Source organism: Crocodylus siamensis, chromosome 5 (genome assembly GCF_052110815.1).
Source record: "Crocodylus siamensis isolate JL-2025a chromosome 5, ASM5211081v1, whole genome shotgun sequence".
Classification (NCBI taxonomy): Eukaryota; Metazoa; Chordata; order Crocodylia; family Crocodylidae; genus Crocodylus; species Crocodylus siamensis.
The window spans coordinates 49,514,204-49,538,805 of NC_143399.1; the positions used below are offsets into that span (position 1 = coordinate 49,514,204).

A 24,602-nucleotide genomic window follows, 5' to 3' on the forward strand; every position below is an offset into this window, starting at 1 on the left:
TTTTAGGCTGTGCTCTAGAGAGAGAATCTGGGCATCTGGGTTGTGCTCTCTCTGTTAGAGAGAGAATCTGGGCATCTGTTTTGCATGTGCCCTTCCTTTAAACATATCCCACATTTCAGCACCTCCTGGCATGCATGGGCTCTGTGCCTTCTCCCACCACACTGGTAGCAAATAGGCTACATTAAGCCTCCAAATGCCCTTCATACCCACGTTTGTTACATTGACAGGGTTGTCTGTGGTATATGACGTAGCCCTGGTGCCCTCCTATGTGAATAACTGATGGCAAGTGCTGCACCTCTTCTGGGTTCCCCTCCTCCTCCCTTAGAATCAGTTATGCCCGAAACGCCTCAGTCCACACATTATATTTGTCTCCCCCTTTTTTCATAAACAGTACTCTCTGGACTCTTCCCCTCCAACCATCTCTCCACATGTATTTCCTCAAGGATGTCCAGATACAGTTTGACAACAATCACATGCTCCCTTGACTTTTATTCAGCAGCAGAAATTAGCCCTTGCATTTCTTCCTTCTCCTCGATTTCCTTGTAGTTTCTCTGGGACTGCTCATAGGCCCCTCTTTGCCAGAAGGTGAAACCCCGGGACCTCCCATTTGGGTAGGCCATCAAGCATTGTAAATACTCAGGGTTCACTTTCAGAATATCAGTCAAAATCTGATCAAAAATGTCATAGCTCTCCATGGCCCATCTCTCCTGTGCGTTCTCCATAGTCATTGTTACGCATACCTTGAGCCTCAAAGTCTCTCCATGCTCCTTGTTCCCTTCATTCTGGCTTTGCCTGCCTCCCCCGTCCAGATTCTGTCATCTGGCTCCTTCTCTCCATTCTTCTTCAGCTCTCTGGTTCTTGCTGCTGCTTTCCCCAGTCCGCTCTCCAGCTTCTTCCCTTTGCTCTTCTTCTGGCTTGCTCTTTCCTGTGCAGTTTCAGCTGCTCTCGCTTTCACCTTCATGCATCACTGCACCGGCTGCCAGTCAGATTCCAGGTCTCAGTCTGACTCTCCACATTCATGATTCCATTCCATCTGGTCTCTTCTCTCCTTCTCCTTCTCCAATCTTTGATTCTTTGCTTACCAGCTTTCTCAGCCACTGCCCTTTCACCACTCACTGCTCCTGTCTCTTGGGTCATCTTCCACCTTGCTGCCACACTTGAGCTGAGCCCACAGGAGGCCAAGAACCAATATGCTGATAGGAACGTACCACAAGAAGACATTAGTGCAGCCCATCCAAATAAGTTACAGGCTAGCGTCCTTGTGCACAGTAGTCTCCATCAGCACCAACTTTGTTTCAGGTCATGGTGAGCCACCACACTGAAAACATTTTGACTTTGTCTTCAGTCCCACAGCTGAGCTATGACTCTCTTTCCCATTTCCACTGATTCCTGTTTCTTAACCATCCTTAAATGTCTGTCAGTAACACCAGACAGGGCCCCAAACAGTCCTCTCTGAATCCTTCTGTCTCCCCCTCTCTCAGTTTGTCAGATATGATTAGTGTGGCCCTATCCATGAGGTGGAGCTGGTTCAAGTTGCCCTGCATCTTATCTGGCTATAAATTTTTGGAGGATACCTGAACTCATGACTCAAGAACATCTGGTTCCCGTCATGAGTGAGGGGCTAATTTGCACATGGATCCTTTTGGGGGGTATCTGGAATATACATAGGTACTGAGCAGTGCTGAGCTATAGGGTCACCATGGCTTGAAATGCTGTTGACTCTGCTGGAGCCCAATCCAGTGAACTATATGGTAAATCATGAGCCTTTTGGCTTTCTAGTGATATCATGCATAGCTTGTAGAAGCTGCAAGAGGAAGAAATTGGTGGGACTGAGGTTAACTCCCCCCCCCAATTTATCTTCCCTGGTGTAGCAGTGGGGAAGGGGACAAATTCAAGGCAAACCTCCAATAATTAGACCCTATACCTGAAAAACTGTAACAAATTTATAAATTTTCCGTATAGAGAATCTAATTATTGGAGTGTTGTCTTATTCAGAGTCATCTTATACCAAAGTAAATGCAGTAGGTCTCAAAAGCGTGGAAATATGTGTTAGTTGTGTGTTGAAAATTCTTCTAATGCTTTTTTGTCACATTTTAGCTCAAAAATGGCTTGTCCTGGAGAATTTAGGCAGGACATATTTGAGAGTTTTTGGCAAGCTTTAGAGCACAACATGCATTTTAGGATGGAGAATGACATTATTTGCAAAGTTGTTATCAGCATCTTATTCTATATCCATTATATTTTGAGAGAGACCAAAACCACCTTTTTATAGTGGAGAGAGACTTCAAAATGTGCACCTTTGCCATGAAGGGGTTTTTGGTTGGTTGGTTGGTTGGTTGATTGTTTTTACAACATTTGTTTGACAGCCTATAACCAGATAAATCAAGAGAAAAGTTCTGATACCAGGAGGCTCTGTAATCTACCATGCAAAGGCATAGCAATACATAGAAATTAAATAGGAACAAGGAATATATTTTTTAAATTAAGCATTGAAGCACCTTACCAAGGGAACTGATTGTTTCTATATGCTGTATATACCTTGGTGTAAAGGTTGGATGTCTTTCTAAAAGAGATGCTTTTTCTCAGTCAGAAGTAATGTGTTCCAGGATTGGCCATGTGCATGCCCTGTGATAGAATACCAGTTGCCACCAAAAAATTGAGAATAGACATTTTGAGTCATTTTCTATACAGGCAGCCCTTGGACTTACGGCACAGTTGGTTCCTGAAAACAGCATTGTAAGTCAAAACATTGTAACTCAGAACTGATTTTTTCCCATAGGAAACAATGTTATAAATGGGGGATTGGTTCCTGAACCAAGACCCGATACCCTATTTTCACCAAAAATAACCCAGAATTTTGTACTCGGTCAATTACAGGTGAGTAATATAGCTACATTAATGTATTTATATTGTAAATAACAATCATATTGATTTGGAAGGACTTATTTGAGGTGACTTTGCTGGACTTTTTGAAGGGCTCTTGATTGGACTCTTTGAAGGGTTCTTGGCTGGAGTCTTCTCAGGAGTCCTGGCTGCAGGTTTTTCTGGAGTCTTGTCTGCTTTCTTAAAGAAAGTGTCCAAGGAAGTTTGGACAGTTCTCCAGGGAGATGGGTGACACAGCGACTTGTTTGCTGGCATGGCGTCGCATCAGATCAAGCGTTATAAAGTCAAGACTGACATCGGAGAGTTGAAACAGGGTGTCAATTTTAAAATGTTGTAACTTGAAACGTTGTAAGTCAAGGACTGCCTGTATATGGTAGCACTTGTGCTTTTAAGGTTTGACAAGCAACTTTTAAAATAAAACCAGTTTTCAAAGAAAAAGAGCTGAAGACTTTTGTGTATTCACCTCATTTCAGTGTCTGAGAAGACAGGAATGGAGATTTTTTTTTTTTGTGCTTTATTGCTCCGTGAATGGCATGAAGTTGTCATCTAAACCTTTTCCAAAAAATCTCCTTGAACATGCTCATTCTGACAAGGTATGTGCCCATTGCTTTGTATAAAGCTTTCATTGACTGAAAACTATTTACAACATTACAAAGCTGAAATTTTTGGAATAGCTCAGTTTACCAACCAGTGAATTTCTTTGTACATGCATAGAAAAGTATTTTTGGTACACCCTTTCATTACAGAATTGTAGAGAATACAGGGTACATCCTGTTTTCATATTAGAGTGAAGTACTTCTCAGTCCAGGTAAAAGACAGCCACTCTGCTAAACCTTACATGTGGCTGTGGTATTTCACTTTTCAACAGTTTGTCCCATGTTCCCTCATTAATTGCCAATTCTATATGGCATCTGCTTTGCATGGCAGGTGTTTTATGAAAATATCTGCCCTGTAAAAACAGTACTTGATACAGTTTGCCTAAGTAATTGGAATTTTCTTCCCTGCTGGTGTTCTACACATTTTTTTTCTTTGTTTGCTGGCTGGGATCTAAATCTTTGCTTTGCTGATCTAATGGCTTTTTGTTTTTTAGTCCACTGTCAGCGAGTGGCCCAGTTTTTAATTGGCTTGGCAATAATGCAGTGTGGGAAAGTGGATAGATTATTTAAAATGAAGACAGGTTTACTGAAAATGGTGAACAAAAGGATTTTGTCTCTTTAAAAAGTGCAGTTTGACCAGGGTATCAGCCTGGTCCCTGAGGACAAAGACAATTTTGATTTGTGGGGCCCGGGAGCCCTGCACTTACCAGGTTTCATCTTTGCTTATGCATGTCTAAACCTGTAAAATGCCCTTTTGTGTTGTATAAATCATATGCCATAAATCCTAAACAACTAGATCTAACCCCTTCCCTGCTGTCAAGTCACTCTGCAAGTCCCCATCACAGAGCTGCAAGATAAGCTCACTGCCTGGACAGAGCAGAGGTATTATCCTTTTTTGTAAAATAAAAGTCGGAGAGTGTGGGTGGTTTCTTTGAACCCCCAACAATGCTCACTTCTGTTGCCCCCCGCCTTTTTTTTTTTTTTTTTACTTGCCTCATAGAAAAAGACTTGTTAACTCAGGAGGCCAAAGTCCAGCAGGGCTTCAAAATGCTGTTTCTGGTTCTGATAAAAACGAGCTGCTCTAATATCCTTAATGTTGCTGTTGGCAGTCAGAAACAGATTCCATTATTGTCGATCAATGCAGCCGCCATGCAGGAGGAGGGGAAAAGGGAGGGGTGGGAGCTTCCTATTCACAGATTGATCAACCTGCCATTGCATGAAACAAATTCATTGTAAGAAAGGCTGGGATGCTGTTGTAATAGCTGAAGCAGGAAGGGACTGGTGAAGAGAGGAATGCAGGTTCTCCAGTTGTGAAGGGGGAGGGGGTTAAATTCCTTCTAAGCTTTGTTTTTTAGAAAAGAAACCTGTAAACAAAGCTGCTTCATTTGATTTTTTTTTTTTTAAGGCATGATTGTTGTATGCTGCACTTAACTGATTAGCTATTGTGCTGGCTGGGGATTTGAACTGCTTCATCACTGAGATCCATTTCTTTTTATTTGAATTGTCCATATCATATTATGCAAATCATCATTTTAAATTACTAACCATTTTCCCTCTTTTTCTTTCTTCCTGGTATTTTTGCTGGAGCTAAAACCTGGCACAAAGGGACAAGTAGTACTTATCTTCCTTACTGCTCATGCCCATGCCTGCTTTATTATCAAACTGGTTTGTCAGACACAGAATTAAGAGGGGCAGAGTCACGTTTTCTGTTTCATTTTGTCAGTGTATGATATAATTTAAGTACTGGACTCCCAAGACCATCAACTCTTCCCTACCCTTCCTTCTCTGCTTCGTTCAATCATTGTTTTCTGTATGGAAAAGTTTTCTGGCTGGAGAATGAGTCTGCTTTCTCCTGGTGATGGGGCTGAATGGCTGGATAGCAGCACAGAAGATGAGAAAAGCCTTCTGTCATTTCTTGGTACGGTAGGGTTTCTAATATATATATTTAAGAATTTACTGGAAAGACAACTACTTTTGCTGGGGTTTAATTTCTTCAGTCTGGAGTTGTAAAATAATAATAAATTAGGATAAGCTCTGGAATGAGATGAAGCTTTAATTAAAAAGTTTAGAATCAGTTAAAATAGTTCCAAAAATACTTGGACTAATGTTGAAGCAGAATCCAAGTGATAGACGTGTAGTCGAGAAATGATTGCTCCCAGCTGTTTCTTTCAGAGCTGTTAAGTTATTACTGTGCAATTCAAACAGCTGATCAGTGTGTTCGATCTGCTTCTACTGGTATCAGTCAGCATGCAGGTCAGCTTTACTTCTCAACTATGATATCTATATATCATATATAACTATGATATCTTAATATATCAAAAAAGACAGAAGAGTTGATTGTTGTTTTTTCCCTTTAAAAAAAATGTGTACATTATATGTTAAGATCAATTGCAGCTTGAAAATCAGGTCCTGTGCCTATCTAAATATCTTTTGTACTCCAAAAACTGAATTTAGAATGCAAAATCAAACAGTGATACTGCTTCTGAAGACTCAGAATCAAAGCCTTTCTTAAACAAATGTATAAGCAGAAAATTATTGATTTCAAGTTTTTCTTTGCTCAGTTCTTTCCATTGACCTTATTTATTGTCACAGCCTAAAAATTCCCTCTTTCTCATTGGTGTTTTATAGGCTTTGGGCACTTGTGGCTGGCTACCATTTCATATTCTTCCTTTGTTGTCACTCAATAAAGCTGCAAATATTTAGATTTCAAATTTTTATGATCTTTCCTCCTAAGTTTTCCACCCCTTTCCAATTTTTGTTCTTCTTTTTCAGAATTCCCTGGTATTTGACATTTTCTTAGTATTGAAGCATTTAGAAGTGTGTGCAGTAATATTGTGGGTAGTCTGAAACTCCAGAACTGTATAGAAAGGCCGAGTTTATTCCTAGGTCCATGCTGTGGTATCACTTCATACTATAGTGACATGGGGAATTGCATAATGTGGCTGTCACCAATACAGATGCATTTGGTAAGACTTTACTTCTCAGTTGAGTAGACAGTAGCTAATACAGATGCTGCATCTTTGTTCTAGCCCCTCCTTTTCCTTCCAGTGCACAGGCTGAGTTTCCAGGTTGTTTTCCTGCTTCACTGGTAGCAGCTGCCACTGGTTCCTCTGTTTAAAGGTGCCATCTTATTTTCAGGTCTCAGCCAAGCCACAGAACATATATAGAAAATACGTTGAGAGGAAAACAGAGAATTACCCCCCCAAAAAAGGAGGAAGAAAAGGACTGAAAATACCCTTCCTGTGCTTCTCTCTTCACCATACATGTAGCCTTCTCTAATAAGACCACATCAACCTGAGTTGGAGCAGGAATAGCTCTGAACTGGATGCTAGTGCTCTGCTTTAACAGCATGTCTCCTTCCTAACTTTTCCTCCACACCAGAAGACCATCAGGACAGCTCTTAAGTTCCACCCCACGAACAGCCAGAAAGGATCATAGGGGACCTGACTCAAATGTGCTGTCACAAAAAATGTGGGGGAGGGCAGGAGAGCACCCAGTTTCATTCTCTTTGCCTCCAATCTCTTATTACAATGGGTTGCCCATTCATCCACTAACTTTAACCTAGATATCATCTCTCATGTATTCTGGAAGTCTTCTAGGGTCCTTCTTAAGAATGTGCCACCTGCTTGGTCCCAGGGGTCCCGACATCTGTTTTCAGGTTTGATCAAGGGAGTGTCTTACTTCAGGCTTTCCTTCAAGTATCCACCTTCCCTTTGAAGCTCAAACCTAGTGTTTAAATGCCTTGACCTTACAGTTTCTTTCTCTTCCTCGTCATGGAAAAAATGGCTTTTCTAGTATTTGTAACCTTGTCTCAGAGAATTGGGTAGATCTCAGTCCTGGTTTGCAGGGTTTTTGTGTCTCATTTTCCACTGCTGAACATGCTGTATTTTTCTCCTGTAGGTCTCAGACTTGTGCCTTATCGGGAGACACAATTTCCCAACCCCTGCCACAATGCCAAAGCCAAATTGAAAGTTTTGTACCATCCCTAGATGCTTGCTGAATATTCAGAGCCAAAAGTCTGGTTTTGGAAAGGCTCTTCTGCAAATTTAGTGTCCCTGTTTGTTATACTCAGGGAGGAATGATGCTCTGGCCCACTTGACCAGAGGCATTAAAACTTAGTGAGTGCCTAGTTTTTTAGTAACAGGAAACTACTTTTTTACAACAGAGCTTTTAACAACCACGACTCTTGTATTTGAAAATATCTTGGGCATGTTTAATTAACTTAAATAACAGAGCCAAACACCTTTCGGATCTGATTTATAAGGGCAGAGTTGGAGAATTCTTGCACGTGGCTTGTGTTTACCCTTATGATAAAGGGTGGTTGGTGTGGTAACTGACCCCCACCTTGAACTTTTTCTTCCTCAGCATTCTGTTATGAGTTTATCATCACCTCTGCTCACAAGCCAAGGATTTGCACATTCTGCTTTGCACACCTGTTATATTTCCTGCCCTCTCCCTCTCGCCCTGGCTTCCTTGTCTATCTCATTTACCTATTATGTCTGATCTTTCAGATTGTAAACTCTTCAGGACAGGAATTGCCTTTTATAATGTTTGCACTGCACCTAATGCAATGCGTCTAATCTGGTTGTGGCCTTTAAGTGCTACTGCAATGCAAACATTTAATAATAATGGGATTGTCTTCTAAGTAAGTTAGAGAACTTTGATATTTACTAGTATTGTCTCTTAAGATTTCTCCGGGTAGTCACTTGCTAGTAAGCATTATCTTTGTGCCATTTAAAAATCCTCGTTAGTTATTTTGGGGAAGACCTTTCACTTTTTACTGAAATTTGGTATTTGGTTGGTGCGTGAATTCTGTAACAAACATCTTCTGAAATATCTTTTATTTTTGTTTTCTTTTCTCTTTATCCAGTGTATCCAGCTTTTGCACATTTCTTGTTCAAACTGCACCTTAATGGTTTTATAACTCCTTCCGTAACTTTCCTTTCCCATATTGCTTCGTATTTTTGTTACCTGATCTGTAAAGCCATCAATGCTAACTTTTCAGTTGAGGGATCACTGTAGCAAATTTAAATTTTCAAGCTACATACTGGAACTTGCATCTTTTAGGGTTTTAAGTCAGAACAGGTGCGGTGGGTTTTATGACATGGCACAAATCGCATTAGGTATGGTTGGTTTTTAATTTACACTTTTTACTAAAGGTCTTAATTAATACCCCTTTAAATAATGCCCTGTATCTCCAACTATCTGCCAGTGGGAGAATTGAAAGGGAGTATAACTGTTAAGTGAAGTTCTAATTTTTTCCACCAGTTTTTACGTATGGTTTAAAATTTTGTAAGAAACTTGTATTGTATACCAGAGGTTTTTTCAACCCTTTTTTAATGAGTGTACCCCCAGGGTGGGAGTTGTGGCAAGTAGCCAGACGGAGGCGGGTAACAAGCAACATCTGTACGGCCCTGCTCTTGTGAGGCAGCCGCCCTGTCCCTACCTGCACCCATGTACCCCCAGGGGTGCACGTAACCCCAGTTGACAACCCCTGTTGTATATTATGGGCACCTATACACATGCAGGGAGGCTGCTCCGGCGTGTTGTAATTACGGCACATCAGAGCAGATTTGATTAACCAAGTCTACTGGAGCATAGTCATTACCACACCAGCAGACTCCAGTGTCATGTGCATCAGCATCCCTGTGCTGAAAAATGGCAGTGGGGGCACTTTTTAACTAAAGCTCGTTAAATGAACTTAAGTTAAATTGCCCCTGCCACCATTTTTCAGCATGGGGATACTGATGCACGTGATGCTTCAGACTCCTTAATCTGAGCAGCTCTTGGAGCTGCTCTAATTAAAATGCCCTCCCCTCCCTCCACTCTTGGAGCACGTCTGTAAACACCCTCTGTGTTTAAAATTCCTGTTCATTGCAACTCATCTCTATCCTGAACCCCTTATTTGTGTGGTAAGATCTGCTTTCCTTATGCTTTTATTCCTTCCTTTAATGATCTTGTCTCTTTCTTCCCTTCTGTTCTCTTTCCCTTTGTGGTGTCCATTTTGTAGTTCTCATCAACAGAAGCAGGAGAAACCACAGTTAAGAACTGGCCAACTAGACCTCTTTATTGCCTGCTTTATGTGAATGGTCTGAGAGAGCAAAGGAGACAGCAAGTTAAAAAATAACCTGCCCTGTCTTATCTAAATTGCAAATGCATGATATTATTGACTGAATATGTTAGATTAATACTTCATAAATGCCCTCAGTATATTAAATTTTTATTTTGACTTATTGAAATGTATATTGATTTTTTTAAAAGTTTTAAGAATGAATTAGATTCTCCCTTTAATAGTAACAGTACAATGGTCTGTTCAAACAAAAGGTATTTGAATCATCAGACCAGTCAACTGATCCTATTGGTTGAACATTCATTAATGCCCATAAAGGCTATCCAGAAAACAAAGGAAAAACAAAAACCCTAACATATGAGTGAGCACATTAGAATGTACTCTACCAGACTCATGATTATGTTGTATTAAGCGATGCAACCAACAAAATCAAAATAATCGCTTAAAAACATTTTTGCTTATAATGTAGGACACTGACTGATTGCATCTGTGAATAGAAGTTCACACTTCTATTGTCTATCTCACAAGAAGGCAGTTGTCAGTATTGTTTTAAAAACTAAGAACTAGTCTGTGCCGCCCCTGTTGGCCATACAAGAAATTTTAAATTTAGTTATGAATGAGTACATGGTGACCCACTTAGCTAGTTGGTTTGCTTATAAATACTGCACATGCTAAAACCTATCAGCCATAGCAGATTATACAGTATACAGATCTGTCCTACACTGTGCAAGAGTGGGTTTGAGTATATTATTCTAAAGTAGTAAAAGGTTTTTTTCATAGGCAAAAGGCCTTGATAGTGAGGCTGCTGCTGCTGCTGTAATCTTTGTATTTTTAAGTTAAACTGTAAGATTCATACACCTCTTTCAGATTATTCCTCAATACCATTTTCTGCTGTGTTCCCTAAAAATCGAGGATTATTTGGGGATAACAACTTCCTTTTAAGTTTAGTTGGGGGCGGGGGGGGGGGTTAAGTTACCATTGAGGTTCCATCAAATTGCAGGATCTAAATTTATTAATGTAATCCCCGTCTACCCTTTTCTCCTTACAGTTTTCGCAATCATTTATTGTGCCTTGTTTCAAGTTAGATGGTAAATTCTTAGGGGCAGGGATTGTCGCTGAAGACATGAATGCAGAATCAAGTTGTCACGAAGTAAAAGGAGTAGTAGTTCTCAGCACAGCAGCTACTCTGATAATTGCCTGCACACTTGCTCATATCCCAGGGCAAAATAAAAGTTGACTCTCAATACCTTAGGCCTCAGTGAAAGAGGTGCCATGGAGGACATAGGCTGGCAGTTATTGTAGAGCAGCTGACAAGCCCTAAGACTCCACTCCTTTTACCTCATGGTAGTTTGTTCATGTCCCTGTCTGCTTAGTGTGTTTGTATAGCACTTGTTATAACAATTCCTGAATTCCAGTATGGGCTTCTGGGCATTATCACAATTTAAGCGTATTATAACTAATCTGTCTGCATAGGATATATTCCCGAAGTGGCATAACTGGCCAGCTAAATGTTAACTTCTTTGCCCTCTTTAATGATCGCTGCTAATGTTGAATGACATGGGAGGGGAGGCCCACCTTTTACTGACTCAAAAAAATAAAACATTGTTTTCCTCTAGCTCAAACATTGGTTCCCTAGGTAAAAAATGTTCCCTCATTTACGTTAGTGTCTAATTTCAGAATGGCATTCCCATTCAATTCATGTTCCAGCCTATGGTAATTAGCTGTTTCTCATGAAGAGTGTTAATTCAGCTAGCTAAAAGATGTGCAAACAATGTTATTTATATGTTTGCTGCCTTATTGTAGTAAGGGTATTTTATATATAGGCAGCTAACTTCTTGCTGGATATAATAACAGCTAGCAGTCAAGGAGTGTGGCGGCCTTTGGCCATTGTTTAAGAATGACAGCCTTCAAATTTTGAGAGCTAGGGAAAGTGGAGTGGAGGGGACCAATTTATCTCTTGTTATTAAGATTATTTTGCTGCTTAAGGGGCCCTAGTAATGGACTGTACTCCATCTGTACTAAACAGCATCCACACGCATCAGAAAGCAGTACCTGGCTCCAGAAATTAGCTACATAACATTTTCCTTTCAATTCCCGTATCCAAAAATGTATAATAAACTCTGTTTATGGGGCAACAGTTGAAAAGAAGGTGATGTAGTACTTCAAAATTGTATAGGCTTTTCTATAGTTAGGTAATAAAATTAAGAGATTGCTAGAAAAAGTAGACTTCAGATAAGATATTTGGATTTCTTAGGACCATAACTGATGCCTAAATTTTCTTAGCTCATGCAAGTTATGTCTTGGGAAAGCAATTATGAATGTTTTGAGAACTGGCTATGGATATTAAATGCATCTTTTTACAAATCCAAGTCTCTTGAAGGTCAGAGATGGATGTTCTAGTATAACACATGATGCCTACTTGCTACCACCATGTCTTTCCTTCCTAAACTACTGAAACCTAGTGTATGAGACCACTAAGCTCAGAATTATATTACAGCACAAAAATGTAGGAACTGTCATACTAGATCAGATTTTAAGACTGGGTACCAAACTATACCGTTAACAGTGCCAATATTTTATAGAAGGCTTAAAACACCTGTGGTTGTCATTGTTTTATTTGCCCTCTACATATCTGAAATATCTCCACATAATTTTTAAAAGGTGATCTTAAACTCTAAAGCACCTGCTTAATGACCTTTCCAGAATTTTCATTTGCAATAACAAATGGATTAACAGCTCTGGATTGTCATAGTAGCCCTATAAATGCTCTGTCCTTCTTCATGCCTAGGAGATTGCAAAAATTGTGAAATATGAATTTGCATTTCTAGCTAGGATAACTTTTACAATCTTTGCAATCTCTTTTGCCTGAAGATGCGTGCCTGTGCCCAGAAGCTTGCAAATAAAAACTTTTTTTTGCAAATACCTAGTTGGGCTAAAAAACGATATCGTCTCTGCCACGAGTTTTGATTCATTCTGTCTTTCTTCGAAGCTTGGTTGCATTTTTGGCTTCAGTATTTTCTTGTAAAAATTAATTCCTTCACTCCTTTTCCTAAGGTAAACAATCCCAGTCTTTTTTATCTTTCTTCCTGTGAAATTTTTGCAATGTGTCTAGTCATTCTTGTCACCCTTCTCTCAACTGTCTGCAGTTTTTGAGATGGGGTGCGTTGATATTGGACACCTTATTCCAACCAAAGTCGAACCTTGTTCGCTCCATCCTCATTTCCATCTCCCTGCAGAAAAGTCATTCGGAGTAGAATGCAAGAGCCCACAAAAGCAAGGTTTCAAATTACAAGACTGGAGCTGGTGATATGCTATACAGGAGACTTGGAAATTTGTGGATCATTGCTTTCTGAATGGAGAAGCTTGAAACAACATTGTTGTGGCCAAGAGACCGCTATCTGCCATGCCATTGCCCTCTGCTGGATTCTCTGAAAAAGAAAGCTCCCTTTCTGCCAACCTGGTCAAAATAATGAGCATCCTCTGTTAGAGTGGGAAGAGGACACTGATGTGTGCAGGGGGTGAAAAGAGACCTTCATATATTCCTATGCAGAACTGTCTTTGGAGGCATCTGCCATCTTTGAGTAATTGCCTCAGCTATTTTGTAGCTGCCTAATATTGCTTAACACAGATAAATGAGGCAATGAATTAAAAGTGCCCCAAGGGATGTTTACAGCGCTTTTTGTTGGTTTTTAAGATTGAAGGGGGTAAAATCCATTTATTTTTCAGAGGTTCAGAGAGCAGATGAAAAGGTTTCAGACTGTTATTTATTCACAGAGACAATGTGATTTGTCTATACTCTTGGCCCTGGAGAGTGAGCCATGCAGAGAAGGATTGTAATTTAATACTGAGACTATGAAAGGTGCATTGATTTTACAGCAGGTGAAAACAATGCAGTAGTAGTATGTAGCATGAGTCAGGGTAAGGAAGGCAACTGTCTAATTTTGGCCTAGTGGTGACAGTACACATTTTCCACCCAACTCAGCAGAAATACTGTTTTAAGGGCATTTGTACACATGCGTGCACTGCAGCGCCAGGCACTTTTTAAAGGCACTACAGTGCATCCATTTGTATAAATGGCAAAATGTGTGTCGGTGCTGAAAAAATGGTGGTGGTACGCTTTTGAACGAAAACGCATCAAAGGTGTTTTAGTTCAAAAGCACACTGTTGCCATTTTCTGTGCACTGATGCGCATTTCACCATTTATACAAATGCAGGTGCCATAGAGCTGGGCGCATCAGCTTGCGGGCTTTGCAGACTTGATTAATCGAGTCTGCTCTAACACGCTGGGTTTCTGGCACATTGGAGCAGACAGAGGTATGTGTATAAATCCCCTGTGGTAGCTTCACTTCCAGCCTTAGACCTGGAGTTAAGTAGCTGACCAAACTTATTATATTTAGGCCTTTACATTTTCATAGGCCAGGTACAGGCATTACATTTTCACCAGTACAAGTGATCAGAAACCAGTCTACAGAACAGAAGATAAGTTTGGCACAAAAAACGGGTCTATACCTGTAATAGAACAGGAGTTTGGTGCACAGACTGGTTTAAAAATGTCAGAACCAGGTCTAAGATGTGCCTCTTCCCTCCCCCCCAGTCAAAGGATGAATGTGGTTTTCTTCACTACCAATCTAAACTACACCATTTAAAGAGAACCACGTAACTTAAATCAATTCCACCTCAGGCTTTTTGAATGTCTGCATCTAGCCCTAAAGACAGACTAGCAGGTTATTAATATATGTTTGGGGTGGAGGGAGGGGTCTTGTTTCTAATTGTAGGACATTTTTCATCTCCTTTCCTTGTGTAGATCTGTCTGTCAGATAGATATGAAAGGAGATGAAAAATTTCTTACAGTTAGAAACAGGATCCCTCTTCTCCCTTCCCCCCCCCCAAGAAAATAATAATAATCTGCTATTCTGTCTTTAGGGCGATGGATAGATTGATTGAAGTGGAGCTTCTAGCTTCTGAGAATTGAAGTACTGCTCTGGAGTCTTATTTGCAGAGAACTTGCATTGGTGCTAGTTTGGGGAGAGGGGGAGAAGTGCCATGTATTTTATGTTGGCTTCTCTTTGTTTTAAATTCAAATTTCTCTCTATTTTGCTGTCCTGGGAAAGCACTGCCTTGTCAAAATGGTGGGGAATTCAGTCTTCTGTTTTCATTTATGACTCAGCAAAATCAACAGACTGTGTTAAATTACTTAGGATGCTTTGATGTGAAGTGATTTCCTGTGTATGTGAAGTGGAGAAAGCCAAACCTATTATATTACTGGATGCTGTTCGATTTAAAGCAAAGGTGCTGATTTTGATCCTCTCTTCCAAATATGTTGATCATTTCCATCTCCTTTCATTCGATTGCCAACAAAAATGTGATTATTTAAATCATATGTAATGTGGCTGCCTTAGTAAGCACTTGTATTAGGACCAGTCCTGTGCTGTGCGATGCAAGGTTTTCTCTAAAGATAAAACTAGCAAGCTCAGCAAAGAATTTCAGGAGAGTGGGACTGACCACTGTATAATCCTTGGTCTAGCACTGGCCCTTCTCCAAGCATTTTGTTCTCTAAAGGTACTCTGTCAGACAGTCATCATCCAATACAGAAACCAGGAAACAGGCGGTGCCTCTTAGGTTGTAAAGGGAAGTGCCCAATGCTAATGATCAGCCTATGGAGAAATCTCAGTGAAAGCTAAGGGTCTTTCTGTTGCAAGCATTGAGAGATTGATTTACTTATGCTGTGTGAGCAGAGCTCTTTGCATCATCCTTATGTTTCTGGACTAAGTGCTGCGCACTATTTGCAAGGGTTAGCCGATAATCTGTTAGACTTTCTACAAACCTCCTTTTGGAAGCTGTTGTCCATAAGAGTCCTTTAACCATGGATGGTTAAAGGTAATTTGGGAGACTGAATATTTTTGAAAGAAAAGTAGTGCAAGGTATCAGTACTCTTGCTGCAGAATCCTGCTTTCTTAACCTCTGTCATCATGGTAAATTTTGCTTTTCTCCTTCAAGACTCCATGGGTGAGACATACTGTAATACGGGTAAAATCAGAATCCAATATGCAGAGGCATTACAGGTAACATTCTCCTTGAAGAAAGCTTTTTTTTGTGGGGTATGTTAGTTTTTGTAGAAAACCTTCTCTTGGCATCAGCTGGCTGTAAATTGCAGTAAACCTTTGTTGTCATTGTGAATCAGGATACATCATGAAATTTTCTGTAACCGAGGGAAGCCGGCAGTTGGGCGTCTGTTAATAGCCTGAAAGTAACTAATGAGGATGTGCAGTCGGAGCGATTGATTGAATAGCTGCAGTCCTGTGTGTTTCTTTCTCGCTTGTGCGCTCGCTCTCTCTTGCTGGCTCCCTCTCTCTCTTTCTGTGTCTCTGCAAGCTGTAGAGAGGGAGGGGGAAAAGAGAGAGAACCAGCTATCTCTTAAGTGGAAGTAGCACGGATCCCAAGGGCCAGGAGGCCAGAAATGGAAGTTTTAAGCTGCATCTCTCTCTTGAAAGGAGAACAGCAAGAGTCAAAATGTCAGTCTCCGGAGTCACAGTTCACTCCTTTTCTTTAAGATCCAGAAGATAACAGTGGACTTTTTATTAGGATGTGATTTTTCTTATCCCTGTTGAGAATGTTTTATAAAGCTGGATTCCTGTAAGTCTAGTATTTGAACTGGAGATGGGCAGCAGTTGTGATAAAGGTATACATATATATGTATGTATAGTGTGTGTGTGTGTGTGTGTGTGTGTGTGTGTGAGAGAGAGAGAGAGAGATTTGTTTTTTATATTGTGCATATGATGTAAATCAGTAGAACTGGATATAAGTGCGTCTTTTATAAAAATCTGAGCTTGTCAGATCTGCCTACACAGGTTTAAGATGCCAAAGTCATATCTTTGTGAGGTCATATTTCCAGAACAAGGAGAAACTGACCTATTTTTATACCTGCAGAGGTATATATGTCATTTTATCCAGGCAGCTATAAGTCTTCTGATGGTCTTTCAATTTGAGATAGCAGTGGGATCACATTATCTGCATGAGACCGAACTTTGACCCTTGTCAAATCATGTTCAGTACAGGATAAAATCATGATCTCTGTGTCCTCAATTTTATTTTGCAGTATTAATTGCTATACTGCTGATGGTTTAAAAAATAATTTAAAGTTCTCACAGCTGTAGGTAGCACATTTTAATTGGATATTAAATACATGTGGGAAATGAGCTTTACCAGTGTTTTAATCTTAACAGGTTATTTGCTGTAAAACCAAGTCAGATTCCTAACTCTGACCTTGTCATTTATAATGTCTTTGTAATTTCATAAGTAAATAAACTATTGATAAATATAAAAAGAACAAATTCAGCTTTTTGATAATGCACCTGAAAGTTTGTAAAAGCTTCTCTTCAGAATGGGATATAACCTGGTCACTTTTCTTTCAGTTTCCTTACCTACCTTTTTTTTGTTTTGTTTTCTTTTGTAGAAGTCCCAGCAGAGAGATCTCCTCGCAGACGGAGCATCTCGGGGACCAGTACATCTGAGAAAACCAATTCCATGGATGCTTCGAACACCTCTCCTTTCAAAGTGCCAGTAAGTGTGCCTCCTGTACAAAGGAGGATTTTTTTCCTATTGGATTACAGTACTGGATTTAGAAGAGCCAGCATATCTAGTACTCAGTTTATTGATTCAGGTTTATAACTTAATAGTTTCAGTTGAACAAAAGTATGCACATAAGCCACCATAAATCATGAGAACATTTTTCGGAACCTCATACTTGCCTACTCTCCACAGATTGATCCAAAGTCTGTAATGTCATAGGCTTTAAAACCAAATGAAGAGGTGATCATCACCAGCCTAATTTCAGCATGTCCAAGATACCTGTGAAGTCGCTGTGCAGACTTTGTGCTGGCTATCTATCTAATTTCGTATCCAAAAAGACCTTTATTTTGGGTGAGATCACTGATGATACACTGCTTTTTATTTTATGAGTGGAATATTGTAGGAGGTTGCAATAGCTAACAGTTTATTTTCAAGTTAGTGAGCATGATCTCTGCAGGTGCAAATTGGTTTTAATTATACAGTTTGTACAAGGAGCTCAGCTGGTGGTTAGTGTGAATTAAACTTTTCTAGTAAGAAGTCTCGGTATCCCTGCCAGCATCTCTTGATTTCAGTTGGTATATCCAGACCAACAGCCTTAGGGCTTTCCTTTTATTATTAGTCTGGAAGGAGGAGGACTTTGTCACAACACAAGTGCAGGCAAAATGAAGTGCCTTTTAATACTTTATCTACTGAGCTAGAGATGCTTTAAAGAGGGAAGGTCTAGTTTTATTATTGTACAGGTTTTTATATTCCTCTCTGGTATGCGAGGGCTCCTTAAAGGCTTGAAAATTAAAAGAATTGTCGTTATAGTTTTTGGCTCTTCTGTGGTGAGTGAACACTGATTTGTCTTCCTGGGCTTTTTATGGAAACCAATGTGATTCCATTTTTAATTGTTTGCCTTTTTCTACCTAAATCACTGAAAGCCTCAATTAATTATCTCAATTCTAGGAAGAATATTTTTTAGCTAACTTAAGATGCATAACTTTTTATGTACATGTTTTCTCATGAGGCTCTGCAAAATGGTGTTCATCTTCTAGTTAATGGATAAATGAGTGGTGGATTCTTTGATTTTTGTAATGAATCTTGTTAATAGGGAAGATCAGATTTTCTTGAAGTTACTCTGATTTCTCTGTTTGAGCCAAACCTTAAACTCAGGACTCACTGGAATTTTAAAAAGGAAAAAAAACTCCAGTTATCTCAAAAATTGTTCTTCCTAACCTCTTTTAAATTCACCAGTCTGGTAGATATAAAGATCGTTCTGTTTGATATAAATATCATTCTGTTTGAGTATCTGCACTCAGCTCTTCAGTTTTTATGCAAGTCTTATAAAGAGATCGGAAGTAAACTTCTGCATCTATTGAGGGACCGTGAAAATGCATCTTCCCCAGTTTAAAGACATTCTGACATAGATAAACATTCATATAGATTGTTTTTTCCTCTTAATGTGCTATATTCTAAATGGGACTTGCAAAAATCTTTAGTCTAATCGCAGAATGTACCTGCAATAATTTTACATGATATGTAAGGCTGTGGATTTTATAATGAACTTTGTGGGCAGTTCCTATAGGCAGCATGAGGGCTTCTGGATTCTAAGAATTTAAGGAAGTTTTAGTCGCTTATATTCAGCCTGACTATATCTATAAGACCTAGTTAGCCTGTGTGTGTGTGTAAATAAATGTGGTGCTCCACATTTACAGCTTATCTATCAGTCACAAACTATATTTAACATAACTGTGCACAAAATCAATAACAACCTAGTTTTGTTTGGCATTTCTTCATCTTTCCCCTTGCTTTTTTTCCCCCTTCAAATGTTTCTTTCGTTTCCTTGTATTTTTCCTGTATTTTGGCAAGCTTTTAACAATCTATCATACTCACTTCCTTTCACACTTCTCTTCAAAGGTACTTTGCTAATTCTTTGTGTACTGTCTCAATTTCATTCTTCCTTACAGTTTAAATTGGATGTTAAGACTTCTAAGGCAAAGGGGACATAAGAGGCTGCCTGTGCCCTCTGCTCTTGGTCATATGCCTACAAAAGAGTAAACGCTGTTTGTGCACTTGTGCAGCTGGTATTGTGCTTTTCTGTCTGCCTGGCCACCTGTGTACCTGCAGGCCTGATGTGCCCTCCTGATTCTTATATAAAGGACAAGCCTACTGGCTTTTCTAGTTTGCTCTGAATGCTCTATCTTGCATGCTGTGGTTAAAGTTGAAGAGTAGAGCAGATGAGATGAGACTTCCCTGTGCACAAATGCTGGGCAATGCAGTCCTCTAAACTTGTTACTGCAAGGTTTTGATGGCAAAAGTTAAAGCACTTATGAGTAAGAGATGGACCCACACCTAAAATACTGATGGCAAATATCCCACAAATTCTGTGGGTTCAGTCCAGCTCTGCTTATGAGTAGGAAGAAGCAAAAGAAAACTTTTATCTTGATCCATATTAAACTTTTTCTGGATTGAGGAGATGAGATTGTACCAGAATAAAGCCCCAAAACCAGTGCCATGAGAATGGCTAGGAAAGAAAGGTGTGCCTGAAATAGCTTTAAAAATGTTTGTGAGGTTTTCTTTAGCTCAACTGGTGTCTGTTAGTAGGCAGAAAGAAAATGGAAGTGGAATAGTACACCTGTTTTTTTTGTCATTGATATTTGCTCTGACAAGTTAAAGTGGCAGAAAATCAGTCAACACGCAGTTCTGTTTCAGGTTTTTTTTTCTTGACTTGATTTTTAAGTATGACATCCCTTCCCTCTTTACCGTCTGGGGATGCAAATGTGCCATAAGACAAGGGACAGCTTAACCTTCTTCATATACCGATTAAAAAAATGCTGAGATTTTGAAAACAAGATGCATTTACAGCTTTCTATGCTTCTGTTCTCACACAAGAGCTGTTGAAAAACCTTCTTTTCAACAGAACGTTGATTCCAGTATGTTCTATGCAGCTTTTTCTCTAAGCTACAAATAGTGGAACTTGCACAGAAAAAGGCATCCATTTTTTTGGGGGGGGGGGAGGTTGTTTGTTTGTTTGTTTGTTTGTTTGTTTATTGTTAATAGGCCTTTGTCCAGTCCTTGGAATTCTGATTTACAACTGCGTAACACACGATAAGTGAATATTCTTTTCAGGAGTTCTTGAAATAGTTTCTTTAATGAACACTGGAAATGGGAGTCTTTTATAAAGGTAAGTTATATCAAGTTATAAAGTTTAGGAAATTTGCTTTCCTGTCTCTGACACTTACAATGCAGGAAAAGTATACTCACATGTTTAAATTCACTGTTGAATGACCAGTATAACTGCATTAACAACACATGCGCATTCATGCACGCACATCCTTTTTATTGGTCTAGCCATCTTCTTGACCAACATGCAGAATTTGGTCATTCCCTTTATCTTCCATGGAAGGGAATCAAGCAGATTCTGCTGGTACTGATTCTGTGCAAAGGAGCGGGGGGAGAAAAGCAGTTTCTGAGACCATCAATGCTTGGCCCTTTTTTAACCCCATTCTCCCAGCTATATTGGTATCCAGCAACTTTGGTTTCCACTAAGACTCAGTGATACCCCTCACTTCACAATTGCCAGTCATGTTGGGGGAAAAAGAGGATGCCTACAAGAGACAGTAGGAAGGAACAAACATGAAAACAGATTTTTTTAAAAACTTTTAAATAGTAAATGCTGGCGCTGAGAAAATAGGCTGATGGAACTGGCTAGGACTAGGTCTGGTGATGGGTGGGTAGGTGCATTACCAGCTTTCTCCTCCCACACAAACAATGTGTTCTGCATCTCAAATGTAATGTGCCATTTTCCCTGCTGTTCCATTATTGATCTCTGGTGCCCCTGTGACAGTCCACAGTAATCAGATCCTTGCTGTTCCATTTCAGTTTGGGACTAGGTTCAAATAAGAGACTACTAAAATTATCAGGCCTCCGAAATGGTAGAACGGAAGCAGGTAGGAACCCAGACCACAAGTCACTGCCTCTGCTCTGGTGGGCAGTTCTGTTGGTTGTTTGAAGATCCTCACAGACAAGTGACTTGTCAACATGAATGAGAATAATAAAAAAGATAGAAGAAAGAAACACAGTTTATACATCAAATATAAAAATGACATAGGAAGGCTTGTCTAAAGGTTTTGAAATAGCTGAAATTATCTGTATGGGAACCAGTGTGACTAGTTAGGGCTTGGCTTCCTTGGTTTGCCTTGAGTTCAGAGTATAATTAAATATACAGGAATACAGTCTGCCTCTTTGCTCTTTAAGAGTCATGCTAAATGGAACAAAAGACAATGCAGCCAGCCTAAGTGAAGGTCAAAGCCTGATGAGATCTTGCTGCTGCCCAGACTCATATCTTATGCAGTCAACAAGACTGTTGGTTCTCTGTGGAGCTCTGCTCCATTACAAACACATTGGCTGGATGGAACAAGTCTAATCTTTTCTGGCCAAATGACCCTGGGGTCTGCGACTTGCACATTTTTAATTCTACAGTAGTGTCAATGCAGGATTTTGAATTGGTGAGCTAATATTAGTGCATCAAGGCAGCAAATTGTGTTTGTGCACCAGTATTCTTTATGAAAAATGATGTGACTACTTAAAACTTTTCTCTTACTCTAAGAGGTTACTATTCTCATTATTCTTGTTTCTTAACTCATGCTTATAAAATTTATTTAAATTTTTTTTTCTAAATATGGCTTAGGGCTCTCTCCTCCTTTATTCCAGGGATTTTATGCAATAACAAGGACTTGAGTTGTTACCTACTTCCAGTAGGCTCATGGAATTTTTGCCTTTCCTTTTATTCTCAGGTGCTGAGAAAAAGAACTAAAGTGGACTCACAGGAACTAAAGCTATTTATCCCCCTGCAAAAACCAAATGTGTTTTTGACAGCTATTTCCCTAGTGCTTGGTCCAATAACAATGCTTCCATTACCGTGAGAGGTGTCACAGTGTAATGGACCTACAGAAAAGGAAACTTTTACTTTTTAAATAAAGCAAAGTTAGGCTAAGTTTATATTATTTCACCAGTATTAATTTATGTCCCCTCAGGTCACCCAATAAAGTCCCCTTAGATTTCTTCATACTCTTCAAATATGTATTGTTACAGGCAGTTATTATGCCCCTATCTATAAATCATGGTCCAGACAAGTTATGCACTATTTAATTAATAACCTCAAGAAATCAATCTTGCCAGCCTCTTCCATTTTTTTCTCTTCTCCTTTGAATTATTTCCAATTGACTGACATATTTTTGGTATTAAGGTGCCCAGAAATGCGTGTGTATTATCTACTTCTCACTTCCCCAGATATTTTAATGTTATTTCTCCATCCTAGCTGGCACTCACTGCACCTCTTTAATATAATCTCAAAATGTAATTAATGTGCTGTTTAACTTTTCTTTTGGATCATTAACAAAGATGTTAAACAAAACCTATCTTGTCACCAGATCCTTCAGCACTCTTGGGACAGCTCCTCTCAATTTGATACCTTGTTATTTATCATAATGAACCTTTTTATCTGGTCCTACGGTTAATTTCAGACCATGATATTAAGTTTAATCAATCTCATTTGAATTTTTTTTTTTTTTTTTTACATAAGACTATAAAGATGGATTATCAAATGCTTTGCTGCAGTGTAAGGCCACATTCTGTCTGGCACTTCACAGGTGCACAAAATGTGTTCCTCCTCTCCAGCATAAGGAGAAAGACAGAATGTAGCTATTTTGCATTCCTTTAGCACAGGCTTTGGGACATGTCTGTGCGCTGTGTCACCCAAGGAGGATGTGTCCAAATGGAGACACTCCAGTAACTGTGAATCATAATTTTGGCAATAAAAGTGTTGCATCCAGTGCAGTCTCCTTCATTTAAAAATTCAGTTTTAACCCTCCCCTTGCAAAAAACCAAAGTAATCGGGTATCTTGTGACTTTCTCTTGGTGAAACTATTCTGTACATCACCCATAGTTTTGTTGCTCTCCTTACGATTATGTTTATATCATTATATTAATATTCATTCCTTAACTTGGGATTAAAGTTTGTCACCGGATATTAGTTTCTATGGTTCCTGCCCTCCCTCTCCTCGCTGCTCCTGTCAGCCAACAGGATGCTTAAGCATGTAAGCAGAGCCATTGAAATCAATAAGCCTTTTCTGTCTTAAGTTGTACACATATTGAAGTGCTTTGATACACTGAGGTCTGAAAAAAAACAATATTATTCCTCCTCCATCCTGTTCTCCATAGCTTTCTGGCACTTGCTTGCCTCTCCATGAATTTTCACAAATGATTCCTAGTGGTTTGGTAACCTAATTCCTTTAGACCCCTGGAGTGCATATCATGCAGACCTCATGTTGTATATTCCTGTACTAGCTTTTTAATAATGATTAAATTGGCAAGGTCCTCATTATGCCTAATTTCCCATCTTTCTCTACTTTTCTTGTTAAACAACATTTTCCCCATAGTTGTTTACTTCGTTTTTTAAATTCATTAATTCACCTAGTTTTTTCTAAGGGCTTTTTCCATGGAATTTTTATAGACATTCTTCTACTCTCTCACTCCTTTGGCCAGCATGATATATTTTGCTTTTTTTGCTTCCCATATATTTCTTCACAAACCTGGGCTGTAGGAACATAGGACTAGAAGGGACCTCCTGATTCAAGTTTTGTCTCCTGCTGTCACAGGCACTGTGTTATGTAATCACTTTCATAAACTGATCAAACTCATTCTTAAAATCAGTTTATGGGATGTTCTTGCCCCCTGCTATACCTACTAGAAAATTGTTCTGTAACTTCATTCCTATGATGGTTAGAAACCTTACAGTTTTCATTATGGTCAGTTTTTACCTATTTAATCTTGTACCAGAGTTGTCCTTTAGCTTATTTAGTTAGGTTTGCTCCATGGTGTTACTGTTTACCTCTCCTGTTATATTGATAGACTGCAATAATATCCCTTCACAGTCTTCATTTTGCTAGGCTTGATAATCCACATTCTTCTAGTCCCTTAATGAAAAGGTTCTTGACTCTCCCTCCCCTTTTCTGCATCTGTTCCAGTTCTAACCAGAAGAGCACACAGTATTGCAGATGAGTCTCACCATGGCTTTTTTCAGTAGTACTAACACTTCCTTATCTCTGCTGGAAGTACCTCGCCTGATGCATCCTAAGGAACATATTTGCATTTTTGTGGCTGTAACTCAGCTCGTGGTCTTGCTGTGATCAACTAGTAAACTTGGGTCCTTCTCCACTTCTCCTTTAGTTTTACAGCTGAAGGGTCTCATTGTATTGCAGAAGTGTTTGTGGTTTGTGTCCAAGTGCATGACACTGCATTTTTTAATACTGAATTTCAAGCCATTTCTAATTACTCAAGTCCTCAAAGCCATCCAGGTTTTCCTATATGAAATCTTGATCTTCCTCCTGTATTGACAGTGCTTCTCAACATGGTCTTATCAGAAGATTTAATCAGCACATTCCTTTTTGTACCAAGACCATTAATGAAAATATTAAATAATGTCAGTCCCAAAACTGATC

General features: G+C 39.4%; 1 protein-coding gene across 8 annotated transcripts in view; it reads left to right on the plus strand.

Annotated features, from left to right (window-relative positions):
• Positions 1-24,602, plus strand: part of RASAL2 (RAS protein activator like 2) — a 286,489-nt gene that overhangs the window by 190,627 nt on the left and 71,260 nt on the right. For 7 of the 8 annotated variants that reach the window (XM_090047329.1, XM_090047330.1, XM_090047327.1 and 4 more), the window contains one exon: positions 17,003-17,109. In XM_090047329.1, the coding sequence (XP_089903455.1) occupies positions 17,003-17,109 (107 nt within the window). Of the gene's footprint in view, positions 1-15,568; positions 16,229-17,002; positions 17,110-24,602 lie in introns of those variants that run through there. The other variant, XM_090047333.1, reaches the window with a different exon arrangement.